Source organism: Oncorhynchus clarkii, chromosome 17 (genome assembly GCF_045791955.1).
Source record: "Oncorhynchus clarkii lewisi isolate Uvic-CL-2024 chromosome 17, UVic_Ocla_1.0, whole genome shotgun sequence".
NCBI lineage: Eukaryota > Metazoa > Chordata > Actinopteri > Salmoniformes > Salmonidae > Oncorhynchus > Oncorhynchus clarkii.
Genome location: NC_092163.1, coordinates 13031129 through 13048374, shown reverse-complemented (window position 1 = coordinate 13048374; position 17246 = coordinate 13031129). Strand labels below are relative to the sequence as shown.

Here is a 17246-nt window from a genome sequence, read left to right as displayed (position 1 = left end):
TGTTCTGGGGCTATTAGCACTGAGGTGAACGTGAGTGGGAGTCATAAATGTTGCCCAAGTGTGCGTGTACTCATTTCCCTACTATTGACAAAGAGTGACGGTGGGGGACAGCCCACTTTGACCTGATGACTGGGCCTCAAATAGACTGAATGTGTGGGCCGGCCTCCCGTACTAGCCTACCATTACCAGATTGTCTGGTTGTCGCCACTGTGGTCTGACTGAGGGATTCACTTTTAGGTGCAGGCGACGTAGAAATAGATTTACTAGAACGGGTAAAGCCCCTCAGAGCACAGTGATTCTATTTATATGTAGTCTATATCTAACAGTGAATCCCTAGCTTAGGCAGACCACAGCGTGTGACAATCAGGCAGATTTGTGTACCACCAGTAGCCTTATCTTATGGAAACAGTACATTGAACCTACCGTGAAAGAGTTTATCTAGGACTAACAAATGGTGTTCGCCTTACTGACTGAGTGGATTGTTTCATTGTATGGTTTCATCAGCCTTTCAGCAAAGATATTCTTTCTGTAAAGGTTGCTGATATTTTTGAATCTGCAAAGTTTGTTAAAATAAGCCTGACATTTCAACAAAAAAAGTGTTGTTAGATGTCCATAAATGTATCAACCCCTCAAAACAACCAGGTAGTAACAGTTCAATGCTGTTGTTGTGAGGGGCTTCGCTTACAGACTTCCTTACAGATGCCAGAGTGCCAGTGAACTCAGATAGACCCAACAGTGACAAAAAAGTGACAGCTTTAGTGGCGCTGTAATGTCCATAGGTTATGTAACCGTATGAAATAACTGCAATTAAGCCGCACGCGCACACACACAACGTCTCTTTGGTGAAGTTAAACGTTGCACAAGCGGCTGTTTATCTCACTCACGTGAAGCCGGCATTCCTGCCCACTGCCATTGTCTAACATTAAGGCCAGCTAACCAGCATGCACGGCCAAAGGCTTCTTTCCTGTCATGAGATAAAATGCATTTAGGGCTCATCTATTTTAGGGTCCCCATTTTCAAATACAAAAGTAAGTGACTGCCAAAACATTGTAACCTATTTTACGACCGGGCACCACTTTAGCCTATATTTAACGAATTAGAGGACTAGTTTATCGAGTTAGGACATAGAGGTTATTTGACCGCTGCACACAGCTAGTGTAGGACCACACACACACACACACACACACACACACACTAGAGCTGGGATGATGAACCGAAAATGATCGACAGACATTTTGCTGATATCTTCCATTACGATAAGTAGCCTATAGTAGAGGAATGTGAAGTTTGAAATGAAATAAGTTTGCTAATATAATATGGATGTTTGTTAATGGGACAATTGATGGCTACAACCATCAAACAGGTACTAGTAGTTTAAAGGATCATTTTAAAAACCTGTGGTGTACATTCATGTTGTAAACTTATCGTTCTATTTATCGTTATCGCCTAAATTCAGGCAATTTATCGCAATATGGATTTTTTTGCCATATTGCCCACCTCCAACACATCACAAATGACATGTCAGTATTGAGAAAATACATGTGTTTCAGTTGAACAGGATGTTGGCATAACGGTCATGAAGTTCAGAGGAAGACGCTTCAGACAGGAAGTGCTAAATGAAATCCACAGAGACTTGGTTTTACACTGAACGGGTGTAAAACAAACTAGTACACACGGACTCTGTAATATACGCTAGAATGGCTGACAGGTTGTCGCAAGATTTTGGACCAAAGAGTAACCTACAACTACACCACATTCAAATCCAGCCATTTACAAGACATACTGAGTGGTTATGACGGTGTGAACTGAGAATTAGGCTAAGTGGAAAGTTGACGTTGAAAGACATTTACAAACAGAGGGTTGGGACTAGTAGTATCATAGCGTCCTGTCATATGTTGCTGCTGTAATTATCTGTGGTAGACTAATGACTAAATAAAACAGCGACACACAATACACGGCTACATACAGTACAGTAGGTTAATATAACTGAATCTTATTGTACATAATTTACATGTTAGTCATTTAGCAGACGATCCACAGCGACTAACAGGCGCAATTAGGGTTAAGTGTCTCGACAGATTTTTCACCTAGTCGGCTTGGGGATTTCTTCCCAGTATCCATCCATCCATTCAGAGTACCAGTCAAAAGTTTGGACACAAATACTCATTAAAGGGTTTTTCTTTATGTTTACTATTTTCTAAATTGTAGAATAATAGTGAAGACATCAAAACTATGAAATAACATATGGAATCATGTAGCAACCAAAAAAGTGTTAAACAAATCAAAATATATTTCATATTTGAGAGTCTTCAAAGTAGCCACCCTTTGCCTTGATGACAGCTTTGCACACTCTTGGCATTCCTTCAACCAGTCAGAGGATAAGTTCATTAGAGTTACCAGCCTCAGAAATCAGCAACTAACTGCACCTCGATTGCACCACAGAGTTCAAGTAACAGACACATCTCAACATCAACTGTTCAGAGGAGACTGAGTGAATCAGGCCTTCATGGTCGAATTGCTGCAAAGAAACCACTAAGAAGAAGAGACTTGCTTGGGCCAAGAAACACGAGCAATGGACATTAGACCGGTGGAAATCTGTCCTTTGGTCTGATGAGTCCAAATTTGAGATTTTTGCTTCCAACCGCTGTGTCTTTGTGAGATGAAGAATAAGTGAACGGATGATCTCTGCATGTGTGGTTCCCACCGTGAAGCATGGAGGTGGTGTGATGGTGCTTTTCTGGTGACACTGTCAGTGATTTATTTAGAATTTAAGGCACACTTAACCAGCATGGCTACCACAGTATTCTGCAGCGATACGCCATCCCATCAGATTTGTGCTTTTGTTTTTCAACAGGAAAATGACCCAACACACCTTCAGGCTGCTGAGCAATGTGACCAACAAGGAGAGTGATGGAGTGCTGCATCAGATGACCTGGCCTCCACAATCACCTGACCTCATGATTTAGGGTGAGATGATTTAGGGTGAGTTGGACTGCAGAGTGAAGGAAAAGCAGCAAACAACTGCTCAGCATGTGGGAACTCCTTCAAGACTGTTGGAAAAGCATTCCAGGTGAAGCTGGTTGAGAGAATGCCAAGAGTGTTTAACACTTTTTTGGTTACTACATGATTCCATGTGTTATTTCATAGTTCTGATGTTTTTACTATTATTCTACAATGTAGAAAATAGTCCAAATAAATAAAAACCCTGATCTGTCAAAGGACACCAGAAACAAAATTGTAGACCTGCACCAGGCTGGGAAGACTGAATCTGCAATAGGAAAGCAGCTTGGTTTGAAGAAATCAACTGTGGGAGCAATTATTAGGAAATGGAAGACATACAAGACCACTGAATCTCCCTCAATCTGGGGCTCCATGCAAGATCTCACCCCGTGGGGTCAAAATGATCACAAGAACGGAGAGCAAAAATCCCAGAACCACACGGTGGGGACCTAGTGAATGACCTGCAGAGAGCTGGGACCAGAGTAACAAAGCCTACCATCAGCAAGGGCATTGAAGATGAAACGTGGCTGGGTCTTTCAGCATGACAATGATCCCAAACACACCGCCCGGGCAACGAAGGAGTGGCTTCTTCGTAAGAAGCATTTCAAGGTCCTGGAGTGGCCTAGCCAGTCTCCAGATCTCAACCCCATAGAAAATCTTTGGAGGGAGTTGAAAGTCCGTGTTGCCCAGCAACAGCCCCAAAACATCACTGCGCTAGAGGAGATCTGCATGGAGGAATGGGCCAAAATACCAGCAACAGTGTGTGAAAACCTTGTGAAGACTTACAGAAAACGTTTGACCTCGGTCATTGCCAACAAAGGGTATATAACAAAGTATTGAGATTAAGTATTTGGTCAATAACAAAAGTTTTTACCCACCATATTTTTCAAATAAATTCATTAAAAATCCTACAATGTGATTTTCGGGATTTTTTTTCTTCATTTTGTCTGTCATAGTTGAAGTGTACCTATGATGAAAATTACAGGCCTCTCATCTTTTTAAGTGGGAGAACTTGCACAATTGTTGGCTGACTAAATACTTTTTTGCCCCACTGTACATACAGTGGGGAGAACAAGTATTTGATACACAGCCGATTTTGCAGGTATTCCTACTTACAAAGCATGTAGAGGTCTGTAATTTTTATCATAGGTACAATTCAACTGTGAGAGACTGAATCTAAAACAAAAATCCAGAAAATCACATTGTATGATTTTTAAGTAATTAATTTGCATTTTATTGCATGACATAAGTATTTGATCACCTACCAAACAGTAAGAATTCCGGCTCTCACAGACCTGTTAGTTTTTCTTTAAGAAGCCCTCCTGTTCTCCACTCATTACCTGCATTAACTGCACCTGTTTGAACTCGATACCTGTATAAAAGACACCTGTCCACACACTCAATCAAACAGACTTCAACCTCTCCACAATGGCCAAGACCAGAGAGCTGTGTAAGGACATCAGGGATAAAATTGTAGACCTGCACAAGGCTGGGGTGGGCTACAGGACAATAGGCAAGCAGCTTGGTGAGAAGGCAACAACTGTTGGCGCAATTATTAGAAAATGGAAGAAGTTCAAGATGACTGTCAATCACCCTCGGTCTGGGGCTCAATGCAAGATCTCACCTCGTGGGGCATCAATGATCATGAGCAAGGTGAGGGATCAGCCCAGAACTACATGGCAGGACCTGGTCAATGACCTGAAGAGAGCTGGGACCACAGTCTCAAAGAAAACCATTAGTAACACACTACGCCGTCATGGATTAAAATCCTGCAGCGCACGCAAGGTCCCCTTGTTCAAGCCAGCGCATGTCCAGGCCTGTCTGAAGTTTGCCAATGACCATCTGGATGATCCAGAGGAGGAATGGGAGAAGGTCATGTGGTCTGATGAGACAAAAATAGAGCTTTTTGGTCTAAACTCCACTCGCCGTGTTTGGAAGAAGAAGGAGGATGAGTACAACCCCAAGAACATTATCCCAACCGTGAAGCATGGAGGTGGAAACATCATTTTTTGGGGATGCTTTTCTGCAAAGGGGACAGGACGACTGCACCGTATTGAGGGGAGGATGGATGGGGCCATGTATCGCGAGATCTTGGCCAACAACCTCCTTCCCTCATTAAGAGCATTGAAGTTGGGTCGTGGACCTGGTCTTCCAGCATGGCAACGACCCGAAACACACAGCCAGGGCAACTAAGGAGTGGCTCCGTAAGAAGCATCTCAAGGTCCTGGAGTGGCCTAGCCAGTCTCTAGACCTGAACCCAATAGAAAATCTTTGGAGGGAGCTGAAAGTCCGTATTGCCCAGCGACAGCCCCGAAACCTGAAGGATCTAGAAAAGGTCTGTATGGAGGAGTGGGCTAAAATCCCTGCTGCAGTGTGTGCAAACCTGGTCAAGAACTACAGGAAACGTATGATCTCTGTAATTGCAAACAAAGGTTTCTGTACAAAATATTAAGTTAAGTATTTGATACATCAGAAAAGCATGTCATGCAATAAAATGCTAATTAATTACTTAAAATCATACAATGTGATTTTCTGGATTTTTTTTAGATTCAGTCTCTCACAGTTGAAGTGTACCTATGATAAATTACAGACCTCTACATGCTTTGTAAGTGGGAAAACCTGCAAAATCTGCAGTGTATCAAATACTTGTTCTCCCCACTGTACATACACACATACCTACCTACCTATGGGAACATGTCACCCCTGAGAGTATCAATAACTGTGGTAACTAATGTCACTGACAGTGTCCATCCATACATACCTATGGTAAGCCTCTCTGCGGTACTTCTTCATGGCCAGCCCGTCCATGTTGGCTGGAAGGTCTGCATAGTTCTGCAGTCTGTCGCTCCATGAAGTGGTCATATTTATACCTTAAATCCTCTGAAAGTCAATCTAGACAGGGAGAAAATAAGAGAAATTCACCTTGACATGATTCTGCAGTTTCCTCCTCTTGCGCTTTGAGCATAAGCCTATATAAATGTTCAGTTAGGCCTATCTATTTAGCCTCAAATATCTTTGAAATCTTCAAACAGGAGGAGTATGAACTCTCAAAGAGTTCACTACACTCGCTCTGCGAAACCTGTATGAACGAGCCACAGTTGCAAGCCACTGCCTGAAAACCGGCTGCATTTGGACTAATTATGTAGTTCTAAGGCGGGGAGAGCCGCCGGGCGGGGAGAACACCAGCTGTTTGTTTTGTCAATGACAGAATAAAAGAGCCACAATAATCTTATCAAATCCCTAAAATACACTTTGCCAAGTCAGTGTGCCAAATGGCACCCTATTCCATATTTAGTGTACAGGGTGCCGCTCGGGACACAACCCTAGTTTTTTTTTTTTTTTTTTACCTTTATTTAACTAGGCAAGTCAGTTAAGAACACATTCTTATTTTCAATGACGGCCTAGGAACAATGGGTTAACTGCCTGTTCAGGGGCAGAACGACAGATTTGTACCTTGTCAGCTTGGGATATGAACTTGCAACCTTTTGGTTACTAGTCCAATGCTCTAACCACTAGGCTACCCCGCCGCCCCGAGTTTGAGTTTGAGAGTTTGAGTCACTCTTGACGACTAAAGAAATCGAACAGTGTGTGTTGTCAATATTCACACTTTGCAGTTTGCAGGCCATTTCTATGCAAGAAGACTGAATGGAAGACTAATTACTGTCCTCATCCTGACTGTGGCTAATGACAAACGGTCGACCACCCAGGTGGAAGAAATCAAAGGAGTCACTCACTTCTTCTGGGCTACTCAGTTAGAGGGACAAAGAGTTAGGGCAGGTTAGATTAAATCGAGCACAAGTGAGAGGAAATTGAGCTGTACGGTAGACGTAACACATTATTATTTTTATTATGGTAAAAACAGAAATGAAAAGAGCCTTCAGTGCCAGCATTCACATCTGTTCAGTGTTTAGCAGTGTAAAATTCTCAGGGGAAAGATTTATGTTTTTAGCTGTCTCTCCAGAGAAGGACCTGTTTTTTTTTATACATTAACTGCCTTCTCTATCACCCAGGAGACTAGAGAAGTGAGCAGGAGAAAAAAGCGAGGTCAGCTTTTCTTTGTCACACAACTCGCAAATGACACAATACACAAACAAGTGAGAAAACCTTGAGGGGTTGAAGGGTTGAGGTAGCCAGCAGATCTGACCTTGCTTACAGCAGCACTAGAGTTGTATAGAATTCCTCTGTATATTAAAATGCACTGTGTGCCGGTGTGAGATAAGGCTTGGGAAATGTACCTCAATCCAGGGATGAGAAATGTGTTGTACTTTGAATTGTCCCGTTATCCCAACTGTTACACCAAGAAGACTGCTCGTTTTTAGCAGTCGTTCAATCTTCTCATGGTGTGACAGTTGAGATATTGGGACAACTCAGGAGTACAACACATTTCTCATCCTTGGATTGAGGTACGTTTTCTGAGCAATACCTCACGCCGGCTCCACGGTGTCTTCATATACACAGGAATGCTGTCCAACCCTAGTATAAGCTGTAAGCAAGCGGGTCAGATCTGCTGGGTAAGGGTGAGGGAAAGACTTATCCCCAGAAACCATGAGTTTCCTCGCTCTCAGCTGTGCTCAGGAAAAATGACATCTGATGAGAGGCTCTGAAACTGGGTTCAGGCAAAGTGACATCACAGTGTGAACTACTCAACTGAGCAAGTTTTCTAAGGAGGCCAAGGACAGCCCTTGGCATTTTTGGCATAGATAAATGTTTGCCTATTCCAGCCTTATGCTCCTTGACAAACCAGTGAAGAAATGCAGAGTATAGCTTTATTTAACATTTTGTAATGGGCTATACAATCAAAGACCAAGTTAATATGTTTATCCTCAATAGAACATTATACAGTGTTCATTCAGACTTGGTCAAAGGTCCTACAGTGAACACTGGACCTGCCTTGTCAGACCAGTCAATGCCGGATTGGCTGATGATGCACCAGATATGTTTTTGATGAAACAAATAGCTGCTACATAACGTTAGCTATCTAACTACTTTTCACGTTTGCTATAAAAAAAAAGGGGCAAATCAACACAAGGTAAAAAGATTGTTAAGTAAACTAGCAGTAACTACTCCATTTGAGTAGCAAGCAATAATCAGCTGAGCTTCGCTAGCTAGCATGGTAACTAACAACAATTTTGTGGCCAACAAAAAGTGATACATTAGTTAGCTAGGTCACATTTTAAATTCAGTAGCTAGGTATGTGCTTTAAAAGGTGCAATGTTCACAAATCACTTGCTAATATTTCACCTCAGTTCGTGACAAAACAACCCGTCATTGTGTAGAGAACCATTGTACCATTAATATATTTTCCATAAACTAAAATATTGTGTTTGAAGCTGGTATACAAAACTAAAACTTAAGAACGGGAAGCATAGAAAAAGCGTACATAGAACAGGTCTGCCGCTTCTTAGACTTGCTTTCAATAATAAAATATCTATAACCTGTATTTCCATGTGAATTTGGTTGGGTCGCCCAAAAAGTTATATATTGCATATTTAATAACTAGGTTTAGCTCATTGTTAGCCTGAATATATACTGTAGCTACATTTTAATTATAGGCTCAGCTCGCACAGGGCTTGTCATTATGCGCTTATCTTGCCGGCACAAACAATGGTCTCTGTCAAATCACATTTTCTTTGCTTGCAGATCGCCAAGGGGGTTAGCTAGTTATAGCTAGCTACCTTGCCAGCTAACAGCTGATTATGGAGTTTAGCATTAAATACTAACGTTAGGCAATTTACAAAATGGACGTTAGCTAAGCCACAATTGAACTATTTTGTCGCATTTATTAGCATTATGCTAAGCTAGCTAGCAGGTTACAAAACAACCATTCGCATCTGCTCCCCCTTCACGGAAAAGCCAAAGTGGCAGACTGTCTATAGTGGAATAGAACAAAAACGGGTGTTCTGTGACCAACTTTACATACACTCACCTCTGTATTCCTCGATAAAGCAAAAACTGCACCGTTTGATAATCTGAGCATGCGCTTCATACACGATCAACGTGGAACAAAATCGAAAAAAGTATCTGAAATGCACTCGCAGAAGAACAAGTAGAGAGAGATACGTTATGCATACACAGTCCGTGGAGATATGATTCTTTCGCAATTTCTTGGAAAAGCTCTCTACTGACTGTGGGTTGTTACGGAGGCAGTGGGCGGTGTTTTTCTGCTGTAAGGGGGAGGGACATACATTTTATTATTGAAATGTGATGATTTCAGGCTGAATACAATTCTGATATCATCAATGGGCCATCAATGACTGCAATCCCTTTCATTCACTAAATGTATTTAGAATAAAAATACAGTTGTGATTTCGTAATTTCACAAGTTTTACTGCAAACACTATTGCAAAATTTGATTTGTTTTTCATAATCAATCTATTGACAATGTATACTTTTTCTATTAGGCAAATCCTTTCTCTATTCTCTATTATTTTGATGAATGGGCTCCAGTAAGTAGGTATACAATAAAATGGCCTACAATGCAGACTTGGGCAATAGAGACTGCTGCTTCCTCCACATAAATGAATAGAATAAATTGACACAACATACATAGAATAACACCCCATCATACACCCCCCTCCCCACCCACACAAAACGTTAATAAGTGCATGGCAGGCAAGGTTGTGACTAGGGGGCAGTTCCACATGATGAAGGCCTAAGGGCCTCTGTGTTTCCGCTGCTTTTTAGCAGTTTTAATGACAGGGGGACAAAGTACTGTTTATATCTGTTCAGCCTGCATCTAGGCACCCTATAACACCTCCCCGGTGGCATCAGCTGGAACTCTGTGTTCAGTGCATGTGTGGGGTCCGATATGACCCTGTCCGGGAGAGAGGAGGGAAGTGTCATGCCTATAATCTTCCCTGCTTTCTTAGTCAGTCTCAAGATTTGGGCTTTGAGCTGCACCGTCAGGTTACCAAACCATGTAACAGTGAGCTGCACCGTCAGCTTACCAAACCATGTAACAGTGAGCTGCACCGTCAGGTTACCAAACCATGTAACAGTGAGATGCACCGTCAGGTTACCAAACCATGTAACAGTGAGCTGCACCGTCAGGTTACCAAACCATGTAACAGTGAACTGCACCAACAGGTTACCAAACCATGTAACAGTGAGCTGCACCGTCAGGTTACCAAACCATGTAACAGTGAGCTGCACCGTCAGGTTACCAAACCATGTATCAGTGAGCTGTACCGTCAGGTTACCAAACCATGTAACAATAAGCTACACCGTCAGCTTACCAAACCATGTACCAGTGAGATACACAGTCAGGTTACCAAACCATGTAACAGTGAGCTACACTGTCAGGTTACCAAACCATCCATGTACAGTAACAATGCCATAGTGTATAATTGACCCAATAGTAGATCGGGGAATAATCTGCCCACTGGGCATTAGAATCTGTCTATCATCCATCTCATGTCATATTTAAAGATATAAATATCTGCTAAAGCGATTTAGAATGCGAGGCTACATAAACCCAACACTGTCTACATCTATCCATCCATCTAACCACATGCACCTAGCCTTGTATTTAGCTGCCTCTGTCCCATCCCAAACTCTGGTGCCGTGCAGTATGAGTTGCATCAACAGAGGGCAGCGTCACACAACCATTTCCATGGGAGGTGTGGAGAGAGGTCTGATTTTGGAAAGCTGCATGATGACTAAGGATGATACAGGGATATTTACAAACTAAATCTAGCCATATGTCAGAAATGTGCTGAATCCTCTGCAGGACAATATCTGATGTAGGTCTATTGACTAGAGACAAGACGCTTCATAGTTCTTGGTACCTAATTGAAGTGTCAAATTATGTAGAAGGACATATATTACTTTCTGTAATGGGAGGAGAAGGTCACAATTGGCAACACTTCAGGTTCACCTTCTAAAATAATATACATTTCAACATCACTATCGGTTTTAGGCTACAGAATAAATGTGTTAGGTAGCCTAAAAAGTATTCTAAGTCCAATAGTATTGAGAATGAAAACGGCATAGGTTTAGAACAACATTAAATATAGTTTAGTACAATGTGTCCAGTCTCCTCAGAGGTGAGTGGCTAAAACGAGATACAGTATTTCTTGCTGAAATCAGCACTGCGCCAAAACGGACAGTTCCATCTACCGACTCTAGCGTCCAAAATAGGTGCGGCTCCTTAGATGTGATTTTAATCAGAAATATAAATGTGGTTATTAACCATTTAAAAGTGCTTATAATCAATGACTCAGTATATTTAAGGTATTTGATGAGAGGTTGTTTTACCTGGGAAATCTGCAGTGGCCAGTTGGGCAGGCTAGAGGTTGCCATAAACCGGCTTTAATTATTGATCGTTGGAAGGTCCCCCTATAAAAAGGAGACGCGCCCCCTGCTCTGCTCCCTTTCATCACTCGCCAAGATGAGCTACGGATCTGACTTCAATTCCGCCTCTTCCTACCGAAAGGTTTTCGGGGAGTCTCCCCGTTACTCCAGCTCTCCTTCCCGGATGAGCAATGCCTCTTTACGCAGCGGCGGTTACCGGTCCCACTCTCAGTCCCGGAGCATGGGCTCTAACCTGGGCTCCTCTTTCCAACAGAAGAGGTCAACTGGCCGGTCCTACTCGCAGATGCCCATGCCGATGGAGAACTTGGATTTCGCCCAGAGCACGGTGCTCAACAATGAGTTCAAAATCATCCGCACCAACGAGAAGGAGCAGATGATGGGGCTCAATGACCGCTTTGCCATGTTCATCGACAAGGTTCGCAACTTGGAACAGCAGAACAAGGTGCTCGAGACCGAGCTGGTGACCCTGCGTCAGAGGCAGACGGAGCCCTCGCGCCTGGCGGACCTGTACCAGCAGGAGATCCGCGAGCTGCGCTCCCAGCTGGATGAGGTGAACGGCGAGAAGTCCCAGATCCTCATCGAGCGTGACAACATTGAGGAAGACCTGCAGAAGCTCCGCGGCAAATACGATGACGAGTACCGCCTGCGGGAGGAAGCCGAGCAGACCCTCAAGGCGTTCAAGAAGGACGTGGACGACGCCACCATGGTGCGTTTAGACCTGGAGAAGAAGGTAGAATCCCTGCTCGACGAGATCAACTTCATGAGGAAGGTGCACGAGGAGGAGGTGGCCGAGCTCATGAACATGATCCAAGCCGCCCAGGTGTCCGTGGAGATGGAGGTCTCCAAACCTGACCTCACCTCTGCCCTGAAGGAGATCCGAGGCCAGTACGAGTCCATGGCCTCCAAGAACCTCCAGTCCGCCGAGGAGTGGTACAAGTCGAAGTTCGTTGACCTCAATGAGCAGGCCACCCGTAGCCAGGAGGCGATGCGCGCCAGCCGGGAGGAACTCAACGAGTTCAGGAGGCAGCTCCAGTCCAAGACCATCGAGATCGAGAGCCAAAGGGGAACCAACGAGTCCCTGGAAAGGCAGCTCAACGAGATGGAGGAGAGGCACAACCAGGAGATTGGCCAGTACCAGGTAAGAAATTATTTGTTTACTTTAAAAAAAAAATTAAAGCTCAAATGTGAGCTTATCTTCCTTCAGTTTGTTTACAAACATGTCCAGGATAAAGCAAGAGATAAAGAACTGTTTAGTTTGGAAAGATATAGCATATAACCATGTGCAAAAAAAAACAAATTCTGATTAAAAGAAAATCACAATTTCTGTTCTAATAAAAGTTGTGAATTTAGCTTTATAACATTATTTTAGAGCTATTAAATTGTTTTACTAAAATGCACAACACGAGAGCTGTAAAAGTGATGAGATGACAATATGAGCTGTTCACTCTCCACGGTGCTGAAACTATTCCAGTGGCGTGATAAGACGCTCTGTCACCGGTTATAGGGCTGCGGTTGAAAGCGTCTTTTAGCTTTTTTTGAGTTTGGAAGTTGAAAACCACTGTTCTAATTTTAAAATACGCACGCGCCTCTCATTGTAACTGCTTTGTGTTGTACTTAGTAACTGAGAAACCCATTGACTGCTCTCTTATAACCGTATTTTATTTGGCGTTACTGCGTCTCTGTACATAGTGATGAAATATTCTCTGGAGAGCTGCCTGTTCTTGATGATTTAAAATCGAATTTATAATCTTATTGTTATCGTTATTTTCTTGAGTCAGACCACCAACTCTCAGAAGAAAGGTAGGCTATATTAAAACATAGCCTATATCAACACAATTCACGTTTAGGGTTGCCACTGTTTCTCAATTTGTTTTCTACTTCAATATGTTACCAGGACAACATGGCCGAGCTGGACAATGACCTGAGGACCACTAAGAGCGAGATGGCTCGTCACCTGCGGGAGTACCAGGACCTGCTGAATGTCAAGATGGCGCTGGATATTGAAATTGCTGCGTACAGGTACTTAATATAATCATATATAATAATATAATATATGCAATTTAGCAGATGCTTTTACCCAAAGCCACTTACAGTCATGCATACATTTTACATAGCTTGTATTCATAACACTCATCCTTGTAATCATAACATCACAATGATGTATTACTGTAACATAAAAATGGACATCCTATTTTAATTTTTTTTCCCACCTTTATTTAACCAGGTAGGCTAGTTGAGAACAAGTTATCATTTGCAACTGCGACCTGGCCAAGATAAAGCGTAGCAATTCGACACATACAACAACACAGAGTTACACATGGAATAAACAAAACATACAGTCAATAATACAGTAGAACAAAAGAAAACAAAAAGTCTATATACAGTGAGTGCAAATGAGGTAAGTTAAGGAAATAAATAGGCCATGGTGGCGAAGTATTTACAATATAGCAATTAAACACTGGAATGGTAGATCGGCAGAAGATGAAATGCAGGTAGAGATACTGGGGTGCAAAGGAGCAAAATAAATAAATACCAGTATGGGAATGAGGTAGGTAGATATATGGGCTGTTTACAGATGGGCAGGTGCAGTGATCTGTAAACTGCTCTTACAGCTGGTGCTTAAAGATAGTGAGGGAGATGTGAGTCTCCAGCTTCAGAGATTTTTGCAATTCGTTCCAGTCACGGGCAGCAGAGAACTAGAAGGAAAGACGACCAAAGGAGGAATTGGCTTTGGGGGTGACCAGTGAGATATACCTGCTAGAGCGCGTGCTACGAGTGGGTGCTGCTATGGTGACCAGTGAGCTGAGATAAGGCGGGGCTTTACCTAGCAGAGACTTGTAGATAACCTCCTAGCTTTCATATAGTTACAGTAGATTTATTAAGTTGGAAAATGTCATGCCACAATACCTGCATGACCAACACGTGATCAGCATCACTTTAAAGATCCTGATCAATCAATGACATAGATTTAGAAGTCATTAGCCACACACCTTGAGGTGACTTACTCTCCTGGGGTAGCATGGGCTGGTCACCTGACTCGTTTATATTTTAACCTGTATTTAACCAACCCTATCTCTCTCCCTTCCTCCCCTCCCGTTATCTCTTTCTCTACATCTCTTCTTCCTCTCCCTCTTCCCCTGCTTTCTTCTCCCCCCATCCCTCCCTCCCTCCGTCACACTCCCTCCCTAACCCCCCCCCCCCCCCCTCCTCCTCAGGAAACTCCTGGAAGGGGAAGAGACCCGCATCAGCACAGGCATCACCTACTCCAGCCCCAGCATGAACATGAGGTCCTTCGGCATGAGGTCCTCCGAGATGAGGTCTTCCAACATGAGGTCCTCCGACATGACCTCCTCCGGCGACGTGGACTTGCCCAGCATGGGCAGCTACAACCAGACCACCAGGTACACCACCATCTCTGGAGGATCCCAGAAGGACGAGGGAAAGGACCAGGAGGATGGGCAGAGCAAGTCTGGCAAGGGGTCCAACGACGGAGACCAGAAGGAGTCCAGCAACGCCAACCCTACCAACCAGAAAAACTAGACTCTCCCCTTCCCTTAGGTTTAACCTTACACCTTCCATCCCCTCCCTCCTACTCCCCATCCCCCTCTCCCCCTTCACAGGGGTATTCTCAGAGAGGAATCCGTTATAGTTTAGACTCTACTACTACTACTGTGTAACCTACCACTATCCAACAACCAATCACGGTACTTCTCTCCACTCTACTCTCTTACTATGACAATAACAAAGTAGTTACAGGCACACTTCTGGCCCTATCAGGAGACACGTAGGTTATTGTGGTGATAGGAACATACAGTTCAGTACAATACTCCCAACAGATTACTCTCACTTTGGGCTCGCGCTATTGTATGGCACTAGCCTGGTTTAACCAGACTGAACGCTGCGCTCACTAGAAACAACAGTGAAACACAGCTAAATCAGTTTGGGACGCCAGGCTAGTTTGGCACCGAGCTGTGATAGATGTCATTCAGTTCAAGAAATAATCACGCACTACTGCCACCGCCTATGATAATATTCTCTATACACATTCCATGGGGGGAGGGGTGTGTGTGTGTGTGTGAGAGTTTGAATTTGTGCACGGAAAACAAAAATCCAAAACATATCAGCTTGTTAACTGTTGTTAATACGTCTACTATATCCACATACTACAATATGAAGGGAAGCACCTGTATGGTACGGAGGTGAGAGCTAGAGATCGACCAGGTTGTTAAAGGAGCACACAGTTATTCAAACTCAGCAGAAAACCAAAAAGATCTGTGATCTTGCTGAGCCATTTTTGCCTTATCTACAACGCAGACAATATTGCGAACTCTGAGTTTCAAAGCAATGCAGATAAAAAAATATAAAAAAATTCCCAAGACAAAACATCACGAGTAACAAAATCAGAGTATATCTAAAAGGCTTGTTCGTACCCTGGCCTCGTTACTGTCAATAGCATCTGCCTTATGATCCTGGTCCACTCAAATCTGCATGACAACAGCGCGTAGCTGTTTAAACTGCCACCCCTTCTACACCAGAACCAGAGCTCAACCAACAACGGTTCCATCAAACGCATAGTTACTCTTCAAGATTGCACCTCATGACAATTACTCTAACTTCTACAAAGGCCCAGTCCAGTCAGAAACTTATTTTCCGGTGTTTTATAGATGTTTACACACTATGAGGTTGGAATAATTCAGTGAAATGGTGAAAATGATGATAATGCCCTTTTAGTGTAAGCGCTGATTGCTGTTTGAATAGACCGCCGGAAATCTCAGCCTGAAAGTGAAACTAGCTAATAATCAAACTGTTATTTGCATGATGTATGTAGCATATCTCAAGCTTGCATGGTGACAGATTGTTAGAGGGCCATACTTCATATTCACACGCTCATAACGTATAGTCGGAAATCAATGGGAGGCTAGGTTCCACACTTCATTGCCAGTGCTTTACATCGCCATGTGCACAGCACTGGTTTTAGAACACGAGGTTGTACGTGCTTAGTTGGCCAGTAAGCTAGACTTGAGATGAATGCCATCATTTAGACAGGATGTGACTTCGACACACGCTGCTGACATTGTCCTCAGCCTCACTGCTTGGTTCTTGTGTGATGATTATGCTAATGATGAGGATGTCCGTCATGACGAGAGTCATATTCAGGGCACTTATGTATCGATCTAGATGGGATTTCATTTGTACTGACGATCAGTTTGTGCAGGCCATGACTGGTTACAAGAAATGGGGCAATGGGAGAAGTGGAAAGAAAAGTAGGAGGTGTGGGACTCTGAGAAACAGGGAGAAAGGAAATCAAACAGAGAGAGAGAGCGAGAGAGAGAGAGAGAAATTATCTTTCTCACGACAGGCTCAATCAATCAAATAGAGAATGCGTAGGTAGCGAATGACGTTTTAGAACGAATGCATGGGCTTCTACGTGGTCCAATAGGGTGTGACGGGCAGAATGGTATGCATGAACTCCATTTCCCACGTTCCATTGCGGACTCCTGAAGCCCGTTTGAATTAACAGCAACGTCCAGCCTCTGAACAGTACCACATCACGACACTACGCCTTAGGAACACAACAACTAACAAGCCAAACAAACAAGTAAACAAAAACAAGCCAATAGTCCAGTAAAATGAACCGGACCATGATGCTTTTAAAGCACCATGACCTCTGAAAAATACGGCCATGACGGAATTATTATGTCTGTTGTGAATGATCATGAATGATCTCACCAATAGAAATCTGTATGTAAAGAAACTAGGCAGCCCTTTGGTTTCCTTCGTGTGCACTGCCAGGTTTCAACACAACTACTTATGTGAACTTACCTCTGTATCTTAGCTTGAGTGCCAGTCTATTTCTGCTATGTTGCCAGCTCATTGTCTCTCATTGACAGAGAGTTGGCAAGAGAGCACAAACAAACCTGGAACTCGGCTAC

General features: G+C 43.3%; 2 protein-coding genes across 2 annotated transcripts in view; one reads left to right on the top strand and one right to left on the bottom strand.

The window, feature by feature from the left end:
• LOC139370299 (cytosolic purine 5'-nucleotidase-like) overlaps window positions 1-9129 on the bottom strand; it is a 29925-nt gene extending 20796 nt beyond the window's left edge. The window contains exons 1-2 of the mRNA XM_071109691.1: window positions 8927-9129; window positions 5762-5892 (exon numbers count right to left, since the gene is read on the bottom strand). Coding sequence (XP_070965792.1) covers window positions 5762-5862 — 101 coding nt within the window. The 5' untranslated portion in view covers window positions 5863-5892; window positions 8927-9129. The remainder of the gene's footprint in view (window positions 1-5761; window positions 5893-8926) is intronic.
• A 2259-nt stretch (window positions 9130-11388) lies between these two features.
• Window positions 11389-17246, top strand: part of LOC139370297 (alpha-internexin-like) — a 6961-nt gene continuing 1103 nt past the window's right edge. The window contains exons 1-3 of the mRNA XM_071109689.1: window positions 11389-12451; window positions 13208-13332; window positions 14529-17246. The exon at window positions 14529-17246 is cut by the window's right edge and continues 1103 nt beyond it. Coding sequence (XP_070965790.1) covers window positions 11390-12451; window positions 13208-13332; window positions 14529-14853 — 1512 coding nt within the window. The 5' untranslated portion in view covers window position 11389 and the 3' untranslated portion in view covers window positions 14854-17246. The remainder of the gene's footprint in view (window positions 12452-13207; window positions 13333-14528) is intronic.